At 39.9% G+C, this 20,318-nt stretch overlaps 1 protein-coding gene across 6 annotated transcripts in view; it reads left to right on the top strand.

The window, feature by feature from the left end:
- PDE5A (phosphodiesterase 5A) overlaps positions 1-20,318 on the top strand; it is a 94,920-nt gene that overhangs the window by 33,560 nt on the left and 41,042 nt on the right. For all 6 annotated transcript variants that reach the window (XM_073341003.1, XM_073341002.1, XM_073341005.1 and 3 more), the window contains exons 5-10: positions 1,070-1,159; positions 2,267-2,404; positions 3,820-3,887; positions 8,387-8,495; positions 11,831-11,915; positions 18,809-18,984. In XM_073341003.1, coding sequence (XP_073197104.1) covers positions 1,070-1,159; positions 2,267-2,404; positions 3,820-3,887; positions 8,387-8,495; positions 11,831-11,915; positions 18,809-18,984 — 666 coding nt within the window. The remainder of the gene's footprint in view (positions 1-1,069; positions 1,160-2,266; positions 2,405-3,819; positions 3,888-8,386; positions 8,496-11,830; positions 11,916-18,808; positions 18,985-20,318) is intronic.

The following is a 20,318-nucleotide window of genomic DNA, read 5'->3' as shown; positions in this document are numbered from 1 at the left end:
GATTTTGGTTGGGTTGGATCCCCAAAGCTGCTTCTTATTCCAATACAGTTCTCCCAGTATAAAACATGAAGATCAATCATTGGTTTCTAAAAAGATGGGAGATTCCTGAAGAAATGGCAATAAGAGATCAAGACTAACCAAAAAAAACATGTTATGTATAATATATATACATAACCTTCAAAAATAACCTTCAACATACCAATTACTACCACAAAGTGAAAACAAAAAAATGCAGTGTGTATATCTTTGTTTAGATATCAAGGGTTTTTTGTTTTGTTTTTTTCCAAATGCTTAAATTTAATTGGGAGTATTACTCCTGAGGGCATTATGCACCAAAAAAAAAAAAAAATTCTGTGCAAAAAATAAATAAATAAAAATTCTGCGTACTATATTTTAAAATTCTGCAAAATTCTGCAAATTTTATTTGTCAAATAAATGTGGAGGCTCCAGCATGGCATTGGGGAGCACAGGCCACTGGCTGCACAAAGGTGGAAGATCACTGTGCTGTGGTGGGGGCCAGCAGCTCAGCCAGGAGAGGGCCTTCAGGGGCTGGGGGCTGGTGGCTTGGCTCAGCTGGGGTGGGGGGGCCGGTTGCTCAGCCCAGTGTGACTGGGGTGGGCAGGTTCGGGCTCCTCTGGTTGCGGGGGAACCCTCAGGGCTTCTCCTGGTGGGGGGGGGGGGTTTGGGGGCTTTGTTGTGCGAGGGAGGGGGGCCTTGGACAGAAGGGGTGGAGTCGGTGGGCTAGCCTTCCCAAAGCAGGGGTTCACCTACTGCCCATGATTGGAGGGTTACTGCATAAGTTGCACAGATAATAAGGCACATACCAAAGACCATTGTTTCTTCTTTCTGTGTATTTACAGGTTGACCACAAAACTGTACTGCCAGAGTTCTGGCCATAGCCAGGATGGTTTGATGGACTTTTATTAAAAGATATAAATAAACATTAATATTGAAGCTGAAAGCTTGGAAAGAGAAAATAACAAAAACCTGGTTCTTCAGACACATCCAGTGGGCATTTTGGATGTGAAAATACAACCTTGTTAGAAACATTTAATTATCTGTTTTTCAGGATTTTGCTGCTTATCTGGCATTTTGTGGAATTGTTCTTTACAATGCTCAGCTATATGAGACATCACTGCTTGAAAACAGGCGTAATCAGGTATGTCCAACAGGTTTATTCCAACCTGGGATGTGGCATTTGTGATGGGCAGGTAGTAGTTAGTGCTTGTTATCTACAGCTTCTGACTTTCACCATATGGTAGATGTTCCTTGCAAACGTTAATTATTTATATGTCTCCTTGTGGGGCTTCCTGTGCCTCTATTAAAACCCTAGTACCAGCTGGGATACTGGGCTGGCAGCAAAATATTGAGTACATTTCAGATTTTTTTAAATTAATGCTTAAAATTTAATTGGGAGCATGCTGCTTTAATACTTCATCTAGAGAGTTATTCCTGGACTCTGTGCACCTTGTGGAGGGCTGTGCATAAATACCTATAAATTCCTTCCTCATCAGTAACCTGGGCTCTTCATAAAGTCAGAATGTGTCTTGCTGCATGTATTCCAGAGTGTGAGGCTTGTATAGCTCAAGCATTTCTGCGAAAGTTATCTTCATTCAGCCTGTTAGACTCCCTTATACTCACAAACAACCACTTACTGTATCTGCAGTAACAGTGGGAAGCAGAGCTGATCTCTCTCTGTGTGTTTCTAATTATGCATCTTTTAGCCATCCTCTTTGTTAAAGAGTTATTTATACCACTGCTTTTTATTGAGGAAAGAATCTGGATCCACCACACACAATATGAAAAAAGGCGTGTAGAAACAAATGGGCAGAAACTGTTCCAAAGCTTTCCAGTAGGGTAAAATTTCAAACTTGTTCCTTGAGTTTACAGATCAATAAACGTGTCGGGCTAGATTCTCACACCTGGTTCCATACCCTTTGTGCCATGTGAGTGGGGAACAGGTGATATAATCTGGCCATATCTGGCTGGTTGAGAATTCTCCCAGCAGCATCTCCTAAGTCTATCAGGCTATAGTTAGATACTGTATCTAGCTAGCTACACTCTTTGCCTCTCTCATAAAAGGTGTTCACAATGGATGCCATTAATGACATCCCACATAGCCTGTTGCTCTGCAAAAACTTAAATTAAAATGTATTCAGGTGACCAAAGTTATCAGACTGGGAAAAAAATCCAAGAGGGTAATAAATATAATTATTGTTTAACTCATAGTTATTAGAATTTTCACAAAGGGTTTCTTTTTGTCTAGGTGCTTCTTGATCTTGCTAGCTTGATTTTTGAAGAGCAACAATGTTTGGAAGTAATTTTGAAGAAGATAGCTGCAACTATAATTTCCTTCATGCAGGTGCAGAGGTGCACCATTTTCATAGTAGATGAAGATTGCACTGTGAGTATCAAGTGTGACTTAGTTTAAAGGGAGTAGTGCTCTCGTTCTTTAGAGGCCCCTTGGGTCAGCTTCTCTATTTCCTTCCTCCATTTTGATTTGATCACATTTTGCACCCACTTTGCACAATTTAAATTACTACGTAAGTGCAAGGAACTGGAGAATCAGGCCTCCACTATAAAGAAGAGGGAAGACAAAAAGACAATGGTTGCAGTGTACTCTTTTGCTCACAGTAGCAGATTCCTTCTGTCCACACTTCTTTTACTAGCCTTCCATCACTGATCCACTCCAACATTTTCTTCTCCCATTCTCATGCGTCCTCACCTCTGTTTGTATGACATCCTTTCAGTTTGGATGTCAGTTCTTCGGGGCATGACCTCTCTCTGGGTCAGATTCTGTGGTTTGGTGCAGCCATTTTGCACTGCCAGGTGGTGTAATCTGTCCCTAAGGTCATCTGAACCATCCCAGAGAGGATCACCTCCAGGGGTAGTATACTTCTCCCATGATAGAGAGCTGACATGAGCTGTTACATCACTCACTCGCTCTGTGGCTGGTGTAGCAGGGAAAAGGGGATTGGCCGGAGGAAGAATGACATGGCCAAGACCACCTGCTCTAAATGAGACCTTGGCTTCACTTTGGGCCCTTTGTGGCCATTGCAGCCCAACATAAATTAGAGCATCCCTTGAATAAAGCTCAGGAGAAACTGCCCTGCAGAGCAGTACTAGCATCACAGGAAAGCAAAAGAGAGATTTATGTGACCTATGCTCCCATTTGCATATGCACTCTCACACACACACGCTCTCTCTGATCTATGCTCTGTGCAATTTAGCCAAAACCCAAGGTCTGGCCCAGTTCCTCTCTGTGCCTCACTTTCTCATCTATACAATGGCGATAATGATAATTCCCTGCCTCACAGGGGTATGTGAGGATAAATTCATTGGTGTTTGCAAAATGCTCAGATACTACAGTGATAAGAAGCCATAAGGAGATCTAGCAATACATTTAAGGCTTATTGTTGCTCCTGGGACTCTCTACATCTAAGAAAAGTGACATGACTGAGGTTGATCGCAAATACACTCTTAGTCTGGAATTGTAAATGTTAAAATAGACTCTTTGCTAACAGTTAGCTCCAGAGCTATTTGTGAACATGCCTGCCCTCACTTGGGGTGAATGTTCCCTGGAGATGCAAGGGATTTCAGTGACACAGGGAGGTTATATTTCCCTGTTCTGGCCAGAATTGTCATGGGGTGGGTGGGGGTAGGGAGTGTAAAATACAAGGATTTCTCTCTTTTCCGCCTTAAGGCAGACTCTGTGTAAATAATTGCAGCTGACTTTCTCCTTATTACTATTGATACTGTTAATCAGAATTACGAATATTACTAGTTTCCATCCAATAAGAATCCTTTTTGTATTTATAGGATTCATTTTCTAGTGTGTTTCACATGGAGTTTGAAGAATTAGACGATTCAGCTGATGTCCTGAAGAGGTAAAATAACTTGATATGAATTTCTGTTCATTACAGGCAAATGGAAATGACTGAAGAGTCTTTGCTTTTACTAACTTTTCATGACAAATAACTTCAATAAATAGAATTAGGCAATGCGTTATTATCTGCTGGAGGCTTTTACCCTGAGATATGCATGCAGTGTTCCCATTGGTCTCAGCAGAGCTGGTCACACAGTTGTGTCTGAGGGCAGCTTTGTTTAATTTTCTTCATTTCATGCAGTGTTTTCAAAGTTAAATACTCCTGGATAAGGTGTGCTCTATACCTTTTTCCTGTTAACTATCTCCCCAAAAGCCTGTTAGCCTTCATTTTAAATGTAATTGTTTTAGATTTTGATAACAGTTTTAACATCACAAGTATTTTCTTCGAAAGAAAGAGAAATTAAAGCAACACAGAAAATTGTACCACCCAGCACAACCAACTTTCAATGGCCCCTAGAGTATGGCCCCCATAGCCCCCTAAACGTGGCTCTAAGCACAGAATGGGAAGTATGGCACATTAATGCAGCCTTTTTCTGTGGATTTAGAAGGGATGGGAACCTAGAGGAGTATACAGGGCTTTCCCATGCCACCTTTTGCTTGTCCTGTCCTGCTCTGCAGAGACCAGCAGAAGGGTCATTGGTAGTAAGCAGCAGTATGTGAGCCAGAGTACACCGTACCATCCTATCCTGCATGCATACAATGTCATTCTCCAGTTATAGAGCCTTTACAGAAATATTTCTACCCTGCCACTTAGTGGAATGCCTTGCTAGCTTACATTTCAAGCAGGGCAGGTGTCGGAACCTTAGGAAAATCTAAAATTTTTGGGTGTGGTTTTAAATGCTGAAAATAATCTAGAAAATAAAGTTAGAATGTTGCAGGTAAAACTTCACGTAAACAAAATATTTTCATATAGACTTTCATATTGGGGGGCAAAGTCCAATATTAAATCAGTTTAATTCCACCGCATCGTTTTTGTTAGTCTCTAAGGTGCGACAAGGACTCCTCGTTGTTTTTGCTGATACAGACTAACACGGCCACCACTCTGAAACTTAATAATTTAGTACCCTAGGAGTTCTGGTTAGGCCTTAATTCTGATTACATGGCTTTGCATAACAGCGGCACCTACTGGTTAAACATGTATTATTACTATTATTTTATTATTATTATTATTATTTATTAAAAAATTGCAATAGTACCCAGCGACCTCAATCAAGATTACACCCCACTGTGCTATCATCATCATCATGTTCCTATTATGCCTCTGGCGTTTAGGGCAGTGACGAAGCTCCTCCACTCCTGTCTGTTTCTGGCAAGTCTTTCAATTGTTCCCCAGCTGTGCTCCAGGTTTTTCAGCTTGGCTTCCACAGCTCTTCGCCATGTTGGTTTTGCTTACCTTCAGGTGTTCATCTTATTGCTACTCTGGTGATGGAATCAGTTTCCATCCGAAGCACATGGCCAATCCATCTCCAACGCCTCCTGGCAATGATGGTGCTCAGATCCTCTTGGCTGCACTGTGTCAACAGATCTTGGTTTGAGATTGTTCTGGGCCAGAAGATATGGAAGCACTGTACAAATACACAAGATAATATGATCCCTTTCACAACAAGCTTATAAGTATGGCCCTGATCCTGCAATGACTTAAGTGTGTGTTTAACTTTAGGCATATGAATAAAGTCTTGAAGTCCCTTGAAGCCAATTAGGGACTACTCATGTGCCTAAAGTTACATACATACTTATATCTTTGTAGGGTCACAGTCTAAGAAAGAGTTTGCAGCCTACAAATAGCTGTACCAAAAGACTACCCTGTAGGTCTGTGCAGATGTACAAAACACAGGAATTCAGTTCAGGTAGGCACAAACTTCTAGTCTGGAATTTACCCGTGAGAACCATTCACTAGAAGTGCAAACAGCTTTGCTCAGTTGTAGTAATCATAGTAGAAGCCATCTGTATTTAATTAGTGCAGTACTTTTAATCAAAGGATATCAAAGTACTTTACAAAGGTGGGTAAGTATTATTCCCATTTTATAGGTAGGGAAACTGAGGCACAAGGTGGTGATTGGCAGAATCAGAGCTAGAATCCAGCATCCTGACTTCCAAGCCCCTTTTGCAATAACTCCAGGACACCATTCACTTAATTATTCAATCTGGATAAAAAGAAAAGTCAGAGGCAATAACTGAATTAACGTGCCCATATTAAATAGATTCTGAATTTAACCTCAGTCAGAGAATCTGTACATAAAATGCTGGAATATCATCCATTCTCTAACTTTTTCTATTTATTACAAAAATGTTATTTTATGAAGCACTGAGGGCTAACTTTTCAAAAGCATGAAATTAAGTTGTACACAGGGCACACTATTGGATATGCAATGTACAGCATCCAGTTTGAGCATTTTGTGCTCAACTGACCTCTTTTTGCTGTTGACTGTTTCACATATGCAATTCTCGCACATATGTTTGAAAATTCAGCCCAAAGATTCTGGCTCAAGATGGCAAAAGGTTTTGGTCTATTTTGGGACTTGGACTACATGCCAGCACCAGAGAGTAAAGAGGGAATGCTTGCTTACTCCCTCTCTAGAGCAGGTGGGTGGCAAATGGGCAGGCCTTGGCTTCTTCCATTCATACTTCTCTCCTGCTTGCCGGCGCATGCTTCTGAGAGTAGTTTAATGCTTGTAGAGGCCAGCAGTGAAGTCTTCTCTCAGGCTGAGAGCAAGGGAAGCAGGGAGGGAATTTTGGTCCACTGAGTCATAATTCCTTCCCTGAAATATTCCTGGGGCAGCACAGCTATGTGCCGCCCTTTATGGTGGGCTGTCTTATGATCCATCCAGACCACTGAAGGCTGATGCTCTAAAGTCACAGTTTCAGGGGTCATAAAAGGCACAGTGACATGCATTAGGTAGAATAAATTATTATAAAAGGTACTCTCTGATACTCATCACATAATCCGTGAGCTGAGTTGAGCCCAAAATCAGGCCAGTCTTCCGAAGTGCAGGGTTTGTCCCTAAATAACAGAATTTGTTATATAGAAAAGAATGCTTTCCTGTCTCCAGTGTTGTGCATGGATACTTTGGACATGTGCATTTACATCTGAAAAATAATAGAATCCTACTCACAAGTCAAAGAGAAAATGGAGAAGCCTGATGGGAACAGGTATATCGATAGAAGATGGGCGGTCGGGGAAGGGCTAGGACAAGAATGAAAGTGTCGTAATTAAATACATAAGTATTTAGCAATTAAAAAAGAGATGATTGATTTTGTAAAGTTATTTTAGGCCCCGATTTGGGAGAAACAGATGTTCTGTGTCAATAATGCAATCCCCATGCAATTAATTGTTCGTTCATTCATTCTAAGAACACATTTTACATGAACTTGAAAGCAGAAAATTCATAAATGTTGCCATCTGCTCTCAGTTGAGAAATATGTGAATTTCATCTATTATTGATTTTCAAATGTATCAGATTTCTAGATAAATATTATTTTTGAAGTGCTCTATTTCTGTGAACATGCATTCAGCTGGTTGAGGTAACATCTTTTATTGGACCAACGTCACTCATCTTGTCTCTAATATCTTGGGACTGATATGGCTACAACTAAATGGCATATATTCATCTGTCATTCATTTTTATCCTTCATTCTTGTAGACTACATTGATTTATTCCTAAATTTAGTATTTTTAATACATCTCTAACTATCCTAACATTTAAGAGTATAATTTCCTCTGGATGCTTACACAAGACATAACTACGTTTTACAGCTTATCTACATCAGAAAGTTGCACTGGTTTATCTTAAATAAGTTTTTAAACCAATTTAGTTAAATTGGTGCAGATCCCTGTATGGATGCTTATATTTCAGTTGAAATCAGGCTTATTTCAGTTGAGCTTTAATCAGTTAGCGACAAGTTTAAACTAAACTGAAATAAGCCAAACTTAAATCAAAATGTCTGCACAGGGGTTTGCACTAAAACAGTTAATTTTTAAACTTGAATTATACTCGTGCAGCTTTCTCATGTAGACAAGTCCTTATCAGAACCACAAATATGTAGAGAGAACTTGTATGAATTTTAATAGAAGTCACTTGCGTGCCTGGAGTGCTAAATACACCTACACATCTCCCGCATTTCAGTTGTAATTGAGTAAACAGAATAAACACATGCATCAGAGATAAGAGTTATAATGTTACTCTCAGAATATTGTTATTTGTTTGGTCTTTTGTAGTGATGTGCACAGTATGGAATGGCTGGACATCATCATCTCTGTTAGCTCAATTTAAATGAGACGTGGATATGCAAAATTGGGCTGTCTGAGTCACCTAACTGTAGCACAGCCTACGATTATGTGTTGGGTTGGACATGATGGTGGATCTGGGCTTGGGAATTGATCACACCTTTCCCTTTGATTTACACATGATATATTTTACATTTGCTTAGAATTATTGCATGTCCCAGTGTCATATAAAGAATACCATGAATAATATCTGTCTGTCCTTGCTGTTCCATCAGGGACTATGATGCAAACAAAATAAATTATATGTATGCTCAGTATGTCAAGAATACCATGGAGCCTCTTAATATACCAGATGTCTGCAAAGACAGAAGATTTCCATGGACAGTAAGTAAAGTGAAATTGGGTTCGGAATCCAGTAATAAAAGACACAGATGATTTTTTGTGCACCTTTCATATATGACCAAGTCTTGTGTGTGCTACCCTTATTACTACTGTCATTGCTGTTTTTATTGACTGCCGATGCTCAGAACTGTTTAAACTTAGAGGAAGATACGGTGCCTGGCCCAAGAAGTTTACAGACAATACAGTTCTGACACACAGGGGGCCAGGGGGGCCAGAAGATGGATTCATCACAAAGAAAATCAGTATAAAAATAAATCTAACTTTACTTATTTACTAGAGAATACATTTCCTAGGCCAAGAGAAAGTATGTTCTAAGGGAGGTTTGAATGAAGACAGGATGGAGGCTTTCCACATCAATCCTGAGGACTGGCCACCACAGTTTGCTGTAAGATTTGGGAGTAGACTCAGAAGTTCTTTCTCTCACTTTTGGTGTGGGAGAGGTTAGCCATGATACAGATGTGAACTGTTTGCTGTTCTGAGGGAGGTGCAACTGCACTTCTCTTCAACACCTCATGCTTCCCAGTCCACAGAGCAGCACCAGGAAGAGCCAGCTTGTAGCAGGGTGTCCCAGGGTGACCACTTGGATAGAAACTCGAGATTTAGGAAGGAAGGGACAATTGGTAACAAACAGACCAGTGTAGTGAATGCCCAAGCAACAGCTCTAGTGCCTTGGCGTCCCTATCAGCAAAAAGCAAACCTGTGCCTCTTACTCCCAGAACAGTGCCTGGAAAGTCACCTGGTCGTCTTGTTACACTTTTGCAAAGGCAGGTTGGTTTATTATAAGCTAATACATTTGTAGGAAGCCTCTTAGACAGTGGATGAGGGAGAGAGTTGGTGGGGGGAGGGAGTGTATTACTGTCAATAGATGGGCTTCCACTATACTCTCTCCCTTCTGGGGTTAAGCAGCAAGCAGGGCAGAAGGTACAATGTCCAACAAGATTGTTCCAATAACTGGATAATAGGGGCTGCTGGAGAGTTATGCAGTGCTTCCACTTTCAGCTGTGCATGGTTTAGTCACACTGGGAGCTAAGTGCTCTGCACTTTGCAGGATAGAGCCCACAACTAGCCCCATTTAATAGCTCATCGTGGGGGCGGGAGGTACAAAATAGATGTCCTGGATTAGGTAGACAAAGAAATAGGTTACTATTTGGCAGAAAATTTAAAATACATAAAAGAAACATTTTGGGACCAGTTTCAAACAGGTGTTTGTTTAGGACAAGCCCTTTGATTTGGCAGCAGAATTTGAATTTTCTGCTCATGCAGAAATGCATTGTTCTCTGGACTCTAAATGATTTATTATGCCGAAGAAAAATGTCGACATGTGTTTACTTCTAGATACATGTGCACACATGGACAAAGAAGAAACAGTAGTACTTCTGGAGAGGAATTCTGGATAATCTATTTTTTCAGCACAATGACATTGAGTCCATATCTTATACTCCTTTCCTGTCTATTCTCCCTCCCTCCATTTCTCCAAACAACTGATCATTGGTCTATTTCCTATAAGCTGTGTGCCTTGTGGGGTGCTTCAAAGTTCACTCAAGTCAATGGAGAGACTCCATGGGCCTTGGATTAGGCCACATAGGAACATTACCTTGGGGGCCATTGGTTCCCCTCCTCCTCCAAGCACTTAACTAGCTTTCATGAAAGCCCTCCTTCAGTTTCTCTCAACTGTAATTGCTGGAGAGTTAGGAGCAAAGGAACATTTGGGACAAATAATGGTTGCAGCTTGGAAAAAAGGTTAATGGTTTAAACACTAAATAATAGGGGAATCAGTGGAAGAGACAGGAGAAGAGGAAACAGAAGAGTGGCAAGAACAGAAGGAAATATTAGGGAGGGACAAAAGAGGAGAAAGTGGGAAGAAAAAATGGAGTGACCATGGCCAGAAGGAAAGGACATGCATGAAGAGGGAAGAATAAGAGTAAAAAACAGATCTACATGGAGTGGATAGGATAATTTTCACCACTGACTCAAGTTAATGGAAAAACTTGTCACCTAACCAAGTAGAAACCTTGTGCATGGCTAACACTTTAGAAGGGCAGCATGCAAGGTCGCACTTCGGTCCACACGGGCATAGAAAATAACTGATGTCTGTGTGTCATTTTGAGGAAAGCAAGCAAATCTTTGGTTGATTGCTGATGTTCAAAGATGGAGAATTGGTGTATGGGGATGAGAGATGAATCATGAAATCAAGGTTCCCTACCAGTTTCTTTTCTCTCCATCCCAGTTTGGGCTTTAGGACTCTCGATAACCCCCAAAGCATTATTAGCTCACTTTTCATCAGCACCCTGCAACTGTTGCAAATTGTTGTATTTATAATGATTGAGCTTACCATTGAGTATTCAGACAGACATCCTCATACCTATGTAACTAACTACTGAGCAAGTGTATAAAGTGCAGCAGCAAATCTTTGAAGCTATGTGTCTGTGCACCTGAGAGGAGAGTTGAGACAATAGTTGTTACCAGCATAAATTAACACATTGCAGACAAGAGCAACACAGTATAGGTATTCCAAACTCTGGTCTGTGAAGAGCTGGCTGGCTTCAGGGGGCTGGTGTTCCTCCTATTTTCCAGTTAATTTCACACGTATCAAGGCTCTTAATTGCATAGAAGTGCCTGGAGTCATATAAAGCATTACACATTACATCATCCCTTTGAAAGTTTTCTACAAAGCATATGCTCTCCTATACCGTAGGCAAAATGTTCCTTTATTTGTGCAATGATCGTGCCTGTAAGGCTAAAGAAAAACTAACCCAGGCAGCCAAGAATCAAAGAAACTTCTGAGCTGAAATATTAGCATGCTAATATTTTTTTCCTTCCCTTTTATGGAATCAGACATTGGGCCATGCTTTGTTCTTAGTTATCCCCATGAGATTCCAGTACTAGGTGTAACAGAGCAGAATTAGGTCTGTTTTCTTTCATTACTTAAGAATCCTCACAACTGGGGAAGTAGAGAAGGTATCTTAGAGCCCCACTAATTTCTCCTCAGCTACCCTAAGTTGAAAATCTGTCCCGAGTGTACAATACAGTCATTTTCATTCTAATGAAAGGAACTATCATAAAATGAAAAAGTGGACCCAAATGACTGAAAATTCATCTTGAAACTTTGTTATTACTCATTTATTTATTTATTATTCCCTAGTACCCATTATGATAGATGATGCACAAACACAAATGAAGACATGGTCCCTGCCCCCAAAGAGTTTATAGTGTAAGAATTACAGTTTTATAATCTGCCTTCCTTGCATGGCCTGCCAATCAGGGCTCATGAATAGATCTCTCTGTAAGTTTTTAACTATTCTTTATTTGCTTAACAGAATGAAAATGCAGAAAATGTAAACCAGCACATAAAAAGTTTGCTTTGTACACCAATAAAAAATGGGAAGAAGAATAAAGTGATAGGTATTACCATTTTGATTTGTTTACATTTCTGCTTGCACACTGCATGCCCAGTCGTTAATCAAAATATAATAACATGCATCTAACTGTTGTCTTTATGTGAGATAAAATGTATTGATATTATACTGCTGGATACTTCTGTATAATTTTGGATACTTGTGTATAATTGCCTTACTCTGGAGTAAAATCTCAGCAACATGAAATCTAAAATCACAGGAGAAAATCCTTAAGCACAATGAAATAGTTGTCATGCTTTTAATTCAGGGCACCATCATACTCCTTTCTGTCATTTTTTTACTTACTACAGATGAAAAAATACCAATAACACCTCAATTATTTTTTTCTACTTTTTCTGTTTATTTCCTTTGTGCACCTGCACTCTGCTGGTAATTATTTTCATGGTATCCCATGTAGACAGTCAGAGTTCCTTGTTCTTTGTATTGGTCTTTTGCATCGCAGTTGGTAAGAGAAAAGCTTTTCTTTAAAAAATAAGAAAATATAAAAGCCTGAGACATCTAGCATATAGACTAAGGGGGAGAAGAAGCACCTGAAACTACTTCCACCTCTTCTTTTATATTTGATTGTTTAGATTTCATGTTGATAGGGACTTCTTAACATTTACATATGCTCAATTAATGTAACAAATTATAATGTAAAAATACTAGTCTAATCAATATTGTATTGAGGAATAGGAAGGACAGTCTATGGGATGATCTCTCTAATCATCTAGCTCCTTTGTGCCATTCAGCTGGTGCAAAGAGGCCAGAACTGATCACAACTAGTCAGCAGAAAATCCCCCTGTTGGAGGGCAATGCCCAGGAGAGGTAAGTGTGCTAGTGCTGAAATCTTCACCTGTCAAACAACTCTTCTGGCATGGGAGCGTTTTGGGGACAGGGAGCAAGCGTAGTGGAGCTGCACCTATTAACCATCCAGCAACAGTGGTGCAAGTTGGAGCTCGCTCTAACGCTCATCAGGGGTCTGAGTGGCCTGATTACAGTTCTGGAAATGGTTCTGAGGAAGCCCCACACCCAGGGCAGGAAGCAGAGGTCAACCACAAGAGTGAAACCCTAAGGCTCACACATGAATTTCTACTAAGTCCTTACACACAAGAATTCCCATTGTCTCAATGGGAGTTTGGACTGATTGATTGGAATTCACTTGGGTAAAGGCTGAGCCAAAACTAGGGAAGGGCCTCAGGATCTCCTCCATAGGTATTTCACATAGCCCTAGTCTAGACTAGGAGTAAAGATGTATTTTAAAAACAACTAACATTTTAAAACTTTAATGTGGACGTAGAAAGATTTATTATAACAGGTCAAGGTAGACTCTAGTGGGTAGCCTGGGGTTCATCTCGACTAACATACCTGTTAAAATACAGCTGGCCATGCATATTGGGATTTAGGTAACTTGGAAGGCTTTGTGTAGATTCTTGAATAAAGCATACATGACCATGGAAAAATAATGGATGGGATTCTGGGTGGCACCTGTAAGAGGGGCAGCACCGAACTTGCAGCCCAAGGGATGTGAGAAGCTATGGTGGTTTTAAGCCACAGTGTGGGTCTTGATATAATGCAGACTGCCTTGGGGGCCTATATAAGTTATGACAACCTACCTATGGGCTGAAGCCCTACATGTGGTGATGCTGCCCCTGATGTGTCCCTCCTGTCCCCAGCCCCGCCCCCATCACACTCTCTACTACAAGGCTTACAAGGGAGTTCTCTGAGAGCTGTCTTACAGCTGTTTTCCTCAGTTCCAGCATCAGGAGAATCCTCCCCATGCCAGATCTGGGTGTTTGGAGTCCCTTTACACCACTCCAGACCCTTTAGCCAGAGTACAGGGCTCAGAGCTTGAGTGAGGACTCACCCTAGGTATTCTTTGTCATTAAAGTCTCCGTACCATAGGCCTTTAAATATGTTTACAGTGTGAAAATTTTCTAAAAAGAAAAGTGAATCAAACGAGAAAAAGCTACAAAGTGCATCTAATGAATGATCCAGTGACTAGGTCGTGCCAAAAGTCACGCTTCACACTCAGTACAACTTCATGAAGATCCTGCCAAGCAGCTAGATGTTACCCATATGTCAGAATAATTCAGCATCTATATCCTTTAGCTAGTGGAACAGGCCCAAGGTAATAAATGACACTTTGTCACATTTTTCATGTACTACTGATGTAATCTTTTCGTATAGTCTATAACAAGTTTTATTACAAGGTCTTGTTTGTTGTTTGAACAAAGCTGTAAATAGAAAATCTACTTCTATTCCCCTATTACACTTGTGTAAATCTAGAGTAAACTCCATTGAAATCCCTGGATTTTACTTACTGATGTAACTGTAAGTAAGTGGTGAATCAGCCTCAAAGTACAGAAAAATATCTGCAAGTGGGTGAATATAACAAATGTATGCTCTTGTGTAAAGTTACACCAGGTTTTATATTTCATACAGTTATGAGATATTTCTTTAAGAAATCAGTGGTTTCAATCATTGTAAAGTGAGATGGTTGCTACCCTGTTTTGCTTGGTGAGTACAATTGTATAATCCTTTCATGGGATCCTCATAGCTCCAGATTTTGTCTCACTTCTTTCTGCTGTTTCTCCCATTTAGTGTAAGCATCTCCATTATTGCTGTAGGTCAACCATCCATTCTTCAAGTGAGCAGTTAGTTTTCTTTTTAAAAAAAATGAAATAGGAACAAAAATAAGCGGGTTTTTATTTATAATTTTTGTTGCATTTCATGATGGTGGTCAGAATGTTTCTTTGTGTTAGTAAAGGAGCAAGCACCAGGAAAAGTTGATTTGGGGGTTAAAATGAAAATATTTAAAACATGAGCATTTGTCTCATGTTAGCCCTGGCTGGGATGATTTAACTGGGAATTGGTCCTGCTTCGAGCAGGGGGTTGGACTAGATGACCTTCAGGGGTCCCTTTCAACCCTGATATTCTATGATTCTATGATTCTCCTGCCACTTTCTTATTTCCTGATGAGTTTTTACACTAAGATTTACAAGGGCAGCTCATGTTTTCACCGCTTTTTCCCTGTAGCCTGCATATTACTTATACGGCTCTCAGAGCACTGACACATAATGTCTGCCCCTCCTTGCTCTTTCTAGGCTTCTACGGCTTCTGTGACAGTACAGTGGCAATGCTGTCATTGGTCCTGTAGGGTAACATTTTCAAAAGTATCTAAGTCCCATTTCAAAAGAGACTAAGGACCTTAAAGCCTGTTGACTCTCAAACAGGATTTCAGTTCCTAGATGTAAGCCATTTTTTTGAAAGTGGAACTTCAGTTCATACAGTGCATCTGCACTTCGAGCTGGAGGTGTAATTTCCAGCTCAGGTAGATATACATATGTTCACTTTGATTGAACTAGGGATCTAAAAATAACAGTGTAGTTGTAGCAGGATGGGCTAGCCACTGGAGTAAGTATATAGGGAACATTCTGTAGACAGCTAGCTTGTCCCACCACCCACATCATCACAGCTACACTTCTGTTTTTGGCATGCTAATTTGACCAAAGTGAGTGCACATACGCTACCCCAGCTGGAAATTCTACCTCCAGCTCAAAGTGTGAATGTACCCTAAAGTCACTTTGGAGCCTTTGAAAATGTTATCCCTGTTCTGTAAATTTGCAGGATTAGAAACCATGTATATGTGCCTTTTCCAGAATCAAGAAGTTACCCAAGACTATATAATGGGGACAGTTCCTGAGGGAACTGTCTTGTGTTGGTTTCTGACAGCAGTTGCCATCCAGCTTCCCTATCTCTCAGCCACCCACACCGTCGAATTCTGCAGAATCCTAAGTGTATGTTGTTTTGTAGAAAGGGGTTTCCAATGACTACATATGGGAAATGGGGGAATACTTCATAGTCAGTGCTCCTATCTCCATATGTATTTTTGGGCCTCATTTCATGGAGACAGATTGTTCTTAGTCGCCAGCTCCATGTAGCTGATGGAAACAGAAGGTCCTCAGAGAGGAATTATCTTTAACTTGTCTAGTTCTCAGGATTTACATTTATACCAGCTGCTTTTATGGGACTGTAGTGCACTGTATGATCTCTTGTTTTGAATACTCTACAATCCACAGAAAGCTGAGTTGAAGATTGAAATGATTTGGACACAGTTAGGAATTTTTCACTGTGCTTGTTACTCTGGGACAGACTTTTAACTCCTCATACAGGTTTTTCTATTGTTTGCTGTTCAAATTCATGATTAAAAGTCTCAGGCAGGCTGCATTATGTAGGTATATTTTTATTTTTAAGCTAAATGTCTCTGACAAGAACAGTAAATTTTTTTGGGAGAGCAGCTTTCTCCATCTTCAACAAAGCAAGAAAACCTTTCTGTTTGGTCTCCTTTTGGGCCTGTATACCCTTTAAATATGTGTTGAGAGCATTATAGAAACCTTCTGTGGTTTTTGTAAGTATGCCCCCCAAAAGAATTTGGGCTCCTTTAATTCTGATATGCATGGACCCACTGATGCCTCGTGGGAAAACTTTTGAAAAACATTCTATTTAGAGAATGCTTTGGCTTATATGTCATGCAGTATATTTACTGTAATTATCTCCCCCTGTTTTTATTAATAGAGGCATTTACATGAAAACAAAGTCTATGTTTTTCAGAGTTCATCTGATCTTCTGGTTTAGTCACTGCTGGAAGTCATAATCCCCTATTCATTACATCACAGTTGCTATGGAAATGATTATAATGTCATAAACAGCACTAAACGGAGAGTTGAAAGTGAGATCCATGAGATTGTCCCACACCCTCAAAAGAGTCTAGTGATAGATCAGTTCCTCTTCCACAGAGGGAAACCAATCCATTTCCCAATTAATTCGTATTCGTTGTTGTGTATTATCTATATAGCTGTAGTGCTGAAAGATCCCAATGAGGGATCAGTGAGCCACTGTGCTAGGCACCATACTCCTACATCACAAGAAGACAATTTTGCCCCGAAGAGTTTATAATTCAATTACAACATTTTTATTGATTTCAGTGAAAGCAGGATCTGGTCTGGGAGAATTTCCCATAATAGGGCATAATTTGGCAAAAAAGGGACACTTACTGTGCTATAAGTAGATTGGAAACTGTTCTGTGTACAGAACCTTTACGTTTCAAAGAACTCATTCCATACATAGGTGCAGCAATCATTTTGTTCTCAGAGTTGCTATAGACTGTTACAGAGAAGACACATCAAGACTTGGATATTTCTTGTTGTTTTTCCTTAATCTACAATGAGTAATTTTAGACCTTAAGTGTAGATTGCTAGCAATGGTGGGAATTTTCTGTAAACATTCCATAGTGTAGACAAGGCCTTAAAAAGGTGCTGATTACACCCACTCTTGATATAGTTGCAAAATAGTTTCCATTATAATTCCCGCCCCACCCCAATTCCCCTTTTCAGAAGCTGAGAGCAGCTCTGGCATTGTTGAGACTGTGACCCTAAGGCTGCACATTATAAGAAACAAAAAGTCAGGGATCCAAATTCTTCTCCCATTTATAGTGGTGTAATTCCAGAAGCAAGAAAATGCAAAAGTTACAGTTCCAATAGCAGTTTTAGTTGGGTGTCACCCCAAAATAGTGTTTTGTATTCCTGTTGTATTGGTGAAATATATAATTTAATATATTATTGTTTATACTATTAAATGTATGGCATAAAAAGCACAGAATATGCAATATGACAAAACTATATCTTCGATCATAATTTTTGCATTTCCTAACTCATTATAATTTTTAATTGTTCATCTGTAACTTTCCAGTGGCATAATTATTTACATTTGATCAGGCAAGTGTTTGCCCTCATAGTCAAAAATGTTAGAGGCATAAACACAGAAAGTTCTGTATGTATGTTACCGAACAAAGTCAGTTGAACTTGGTGATAACATCTATAGCTGTTTATTTTTAATAATAAGCCATCTGCAGTTAGGGCTTGATCCAAACCCAACTGAAGTCAACAGGAGGCTTTCCAGTGACTTAAATGGGCTTTGATCAGGCCCTGTATTGGAGAGACCACATCTCCATCGAACAGTGGTGGGCAACCTGCAGCTCATCAGGGTAATCCGCTGGTGGGCCGCGAGACAGTGTTTACATTGACTTTCTGCAGTCATGGCTGCCCGCAGCTCCCAGTGGCCGCGGTTCGCTGTTCCCAGCCAATGGGAGCTACAGGAAGTGGCAGCCACCACATCTCTGCAGCCCGCGCTGCTTCCTGCAGCTCTCATTGGCCAGGAACCGCGAACCGTGGGCACTGGGAGCTGCGTGCCTGTGGACAGTCAATGTAAACACTGTCTTGCGGCCCACCAGTGGATTACCCTGACGGGCCGCAGGATGCCCACCACTGCCATAGATCATAGCAAGCACACTTGAACTTTGAGCCTGAACTTGAAGTATTTTCTGTTTTTGTTTTTTTTTTAACTTTCCGGTACTGTTTCAAATAAGGAAGTGCAAACTTTATGTGCCACTATCCTGACATTCAAAACTGTTCTTTTGGCATGATTACAAAAATCTAATTAGCCTCTGAAGGACAAATTGTCTTTAGGGATTAAGTCAATCTAAAGTACTTTTAACAATAAGTCAAGAAGAAAACTGCCCTGTAGAATTTTGCAAGATAATGCAGGCTATACAGAGCTACATATCTGCATTGTAGATCTTAATGAATACTTGTAAATCCACAGACCAACATATAGTAGTGTAGTTTTTATTCTTTGGTGTATTAAAATAATTCTAGTAAAGTCCTTTTATAGCATTCTGATTTGTGTCCTGTATATATTTGCTTTAAAAATACATTGATTATTTGTTTTATAGACTATAAGAATTCAGAGAGCTAATATCTTGTTATGTTTTGTTTCACCTAAGTGTGGTATTTTAGCAATTGCTGTATTACTTCTTTTCATTCCTGTGACCTGATGTAGGGGTTTGTCAGCTTGTAAATAAGATGGAAGAAAACTTGGGCAAAATCAAGGCTTTCAACAGAAATGATGAACAGTTTCTGGAAGCCTTTGTCATCTTTTGTGGCTTGGGGATCCAGAATACACAGATGTATGAAACTGTGGAGAGAGCCATGGCCAAGCAGATGGTGACATTAGAGGTGAGCTCAAAATCTAGGCAACCCTTATTTGGTGCAGTATATAACCTAGTTTTGGTCCAAATTCTGCTTTTCCTTCTCACAACCTGAAACTACTCAGATGAATAAAGTGAGCAGAATCTGGCCCACTGTGTTAACAGGAGCTATACTTATTTGCTGCTTGTTTCTGTGTTTGCATGCATAGTATTTTATTTGTTGTATTTGAACTGTACTCGTGGGATCCAGTGGTAGACATGAATGCTGCCTTCCCTAAACACCGTGCTGCACATTGACTACAGTGATCAACATAGGTGGCTTGTCCAATTGCACAGAAAGAGGAAATGGTTTGGGGGATTAGGGGTGTCCTCTTGTCTGAGGTTTTCTGTGATGATTTTGGCTCAGTCCTTTAGACAAATCAGAATATGCAATAACAGCAGGATTAGGCTTTCTGCAACTTCCTTGAGCTCCGTCAAAATATATTAAGCATAAATGTCATCTGGTCCTAGCCTTTGAATTGTTTACTGTTAGGTTTAATGACCATGGTGTTAAAGGAGGTTCTGACATGATATGCTGAATTACTTGGAAGATAACTGTAAGCCTGAAACTTAAATTTTGTAGACTTTGGATCTGTCCAATATGTAAATAAGAGTGCTTGCAAAATTTCTAAAATGTGGATTATATACCCAATAGCTTCTAAAGGAAACATTACAACTCTCATGTAAACATGTAGTTAGTCACTTCAAGCTGGGCAGATGATAACCGTACTGTCAAGTAATTTCAGTGCTTTTTAAAAATAAGATTGGGTGGTTTATTTACATCTCACATTAGTGACTCTGTTGGTTTATCATTTAAAAAATAAAATTCTGTAGAGGCTGTAAAAAAATGTCTTTTTTTAAAAAAAGCCAGAGCTGGACTCTTAGTTGCACATATGTTTAAAGGAACCCAACGCAGTAGCATTCTCCTCTCTTTTATTCTCACAATTAAAAAATTATATATGGGGTGGGTTTTTTTGTTAATTTAAAACAAAATATTTTCTCCTAGACTGAAACCTCTTCTTCCAAATTTTATCCAGGACAGAATTTTCTTTAACGTCTGAGTTATAAACCCATGAAAGAAAGAGACTTATTTTGGGAACAATGTCATCCCATAGTCATAGCTGTGCTGTGATATATTTGTCTTTGAAATGGGGTATGAAAGCTTTCCCAAGAGAAGGAGTTTTGGTGATATTTTTTTAAAATCAGAGCTCTTTGGTCACGTATAGATTTTCTTGGCCTGGCTATATCAAGAAGCTGCTATGACGAGCATTCCTATGCCCATGCAGAGCTCCATTAAAGTCAGTGCATTGCAGGCATAATCTC

Source organism: Lepidochelys kempii, chromosome 4 (genome assembly GCF_965140265.1).
Source record: "Lepidochelys kempii isolate rLepKem1 chromosome 4, rLepKem1.hap2, whole genome shotgun sequence".
Lineage (NCBI taxonomy): Eukaryota > Metazoa > Chordata > Testudines > Cheloniidae > Lepidochelys > Lepidochelys kempii.
Note: the sequence above shows the minus strand (reverse complement) of the source record. Positions and strands in the feature narration are given on the sequence as shown.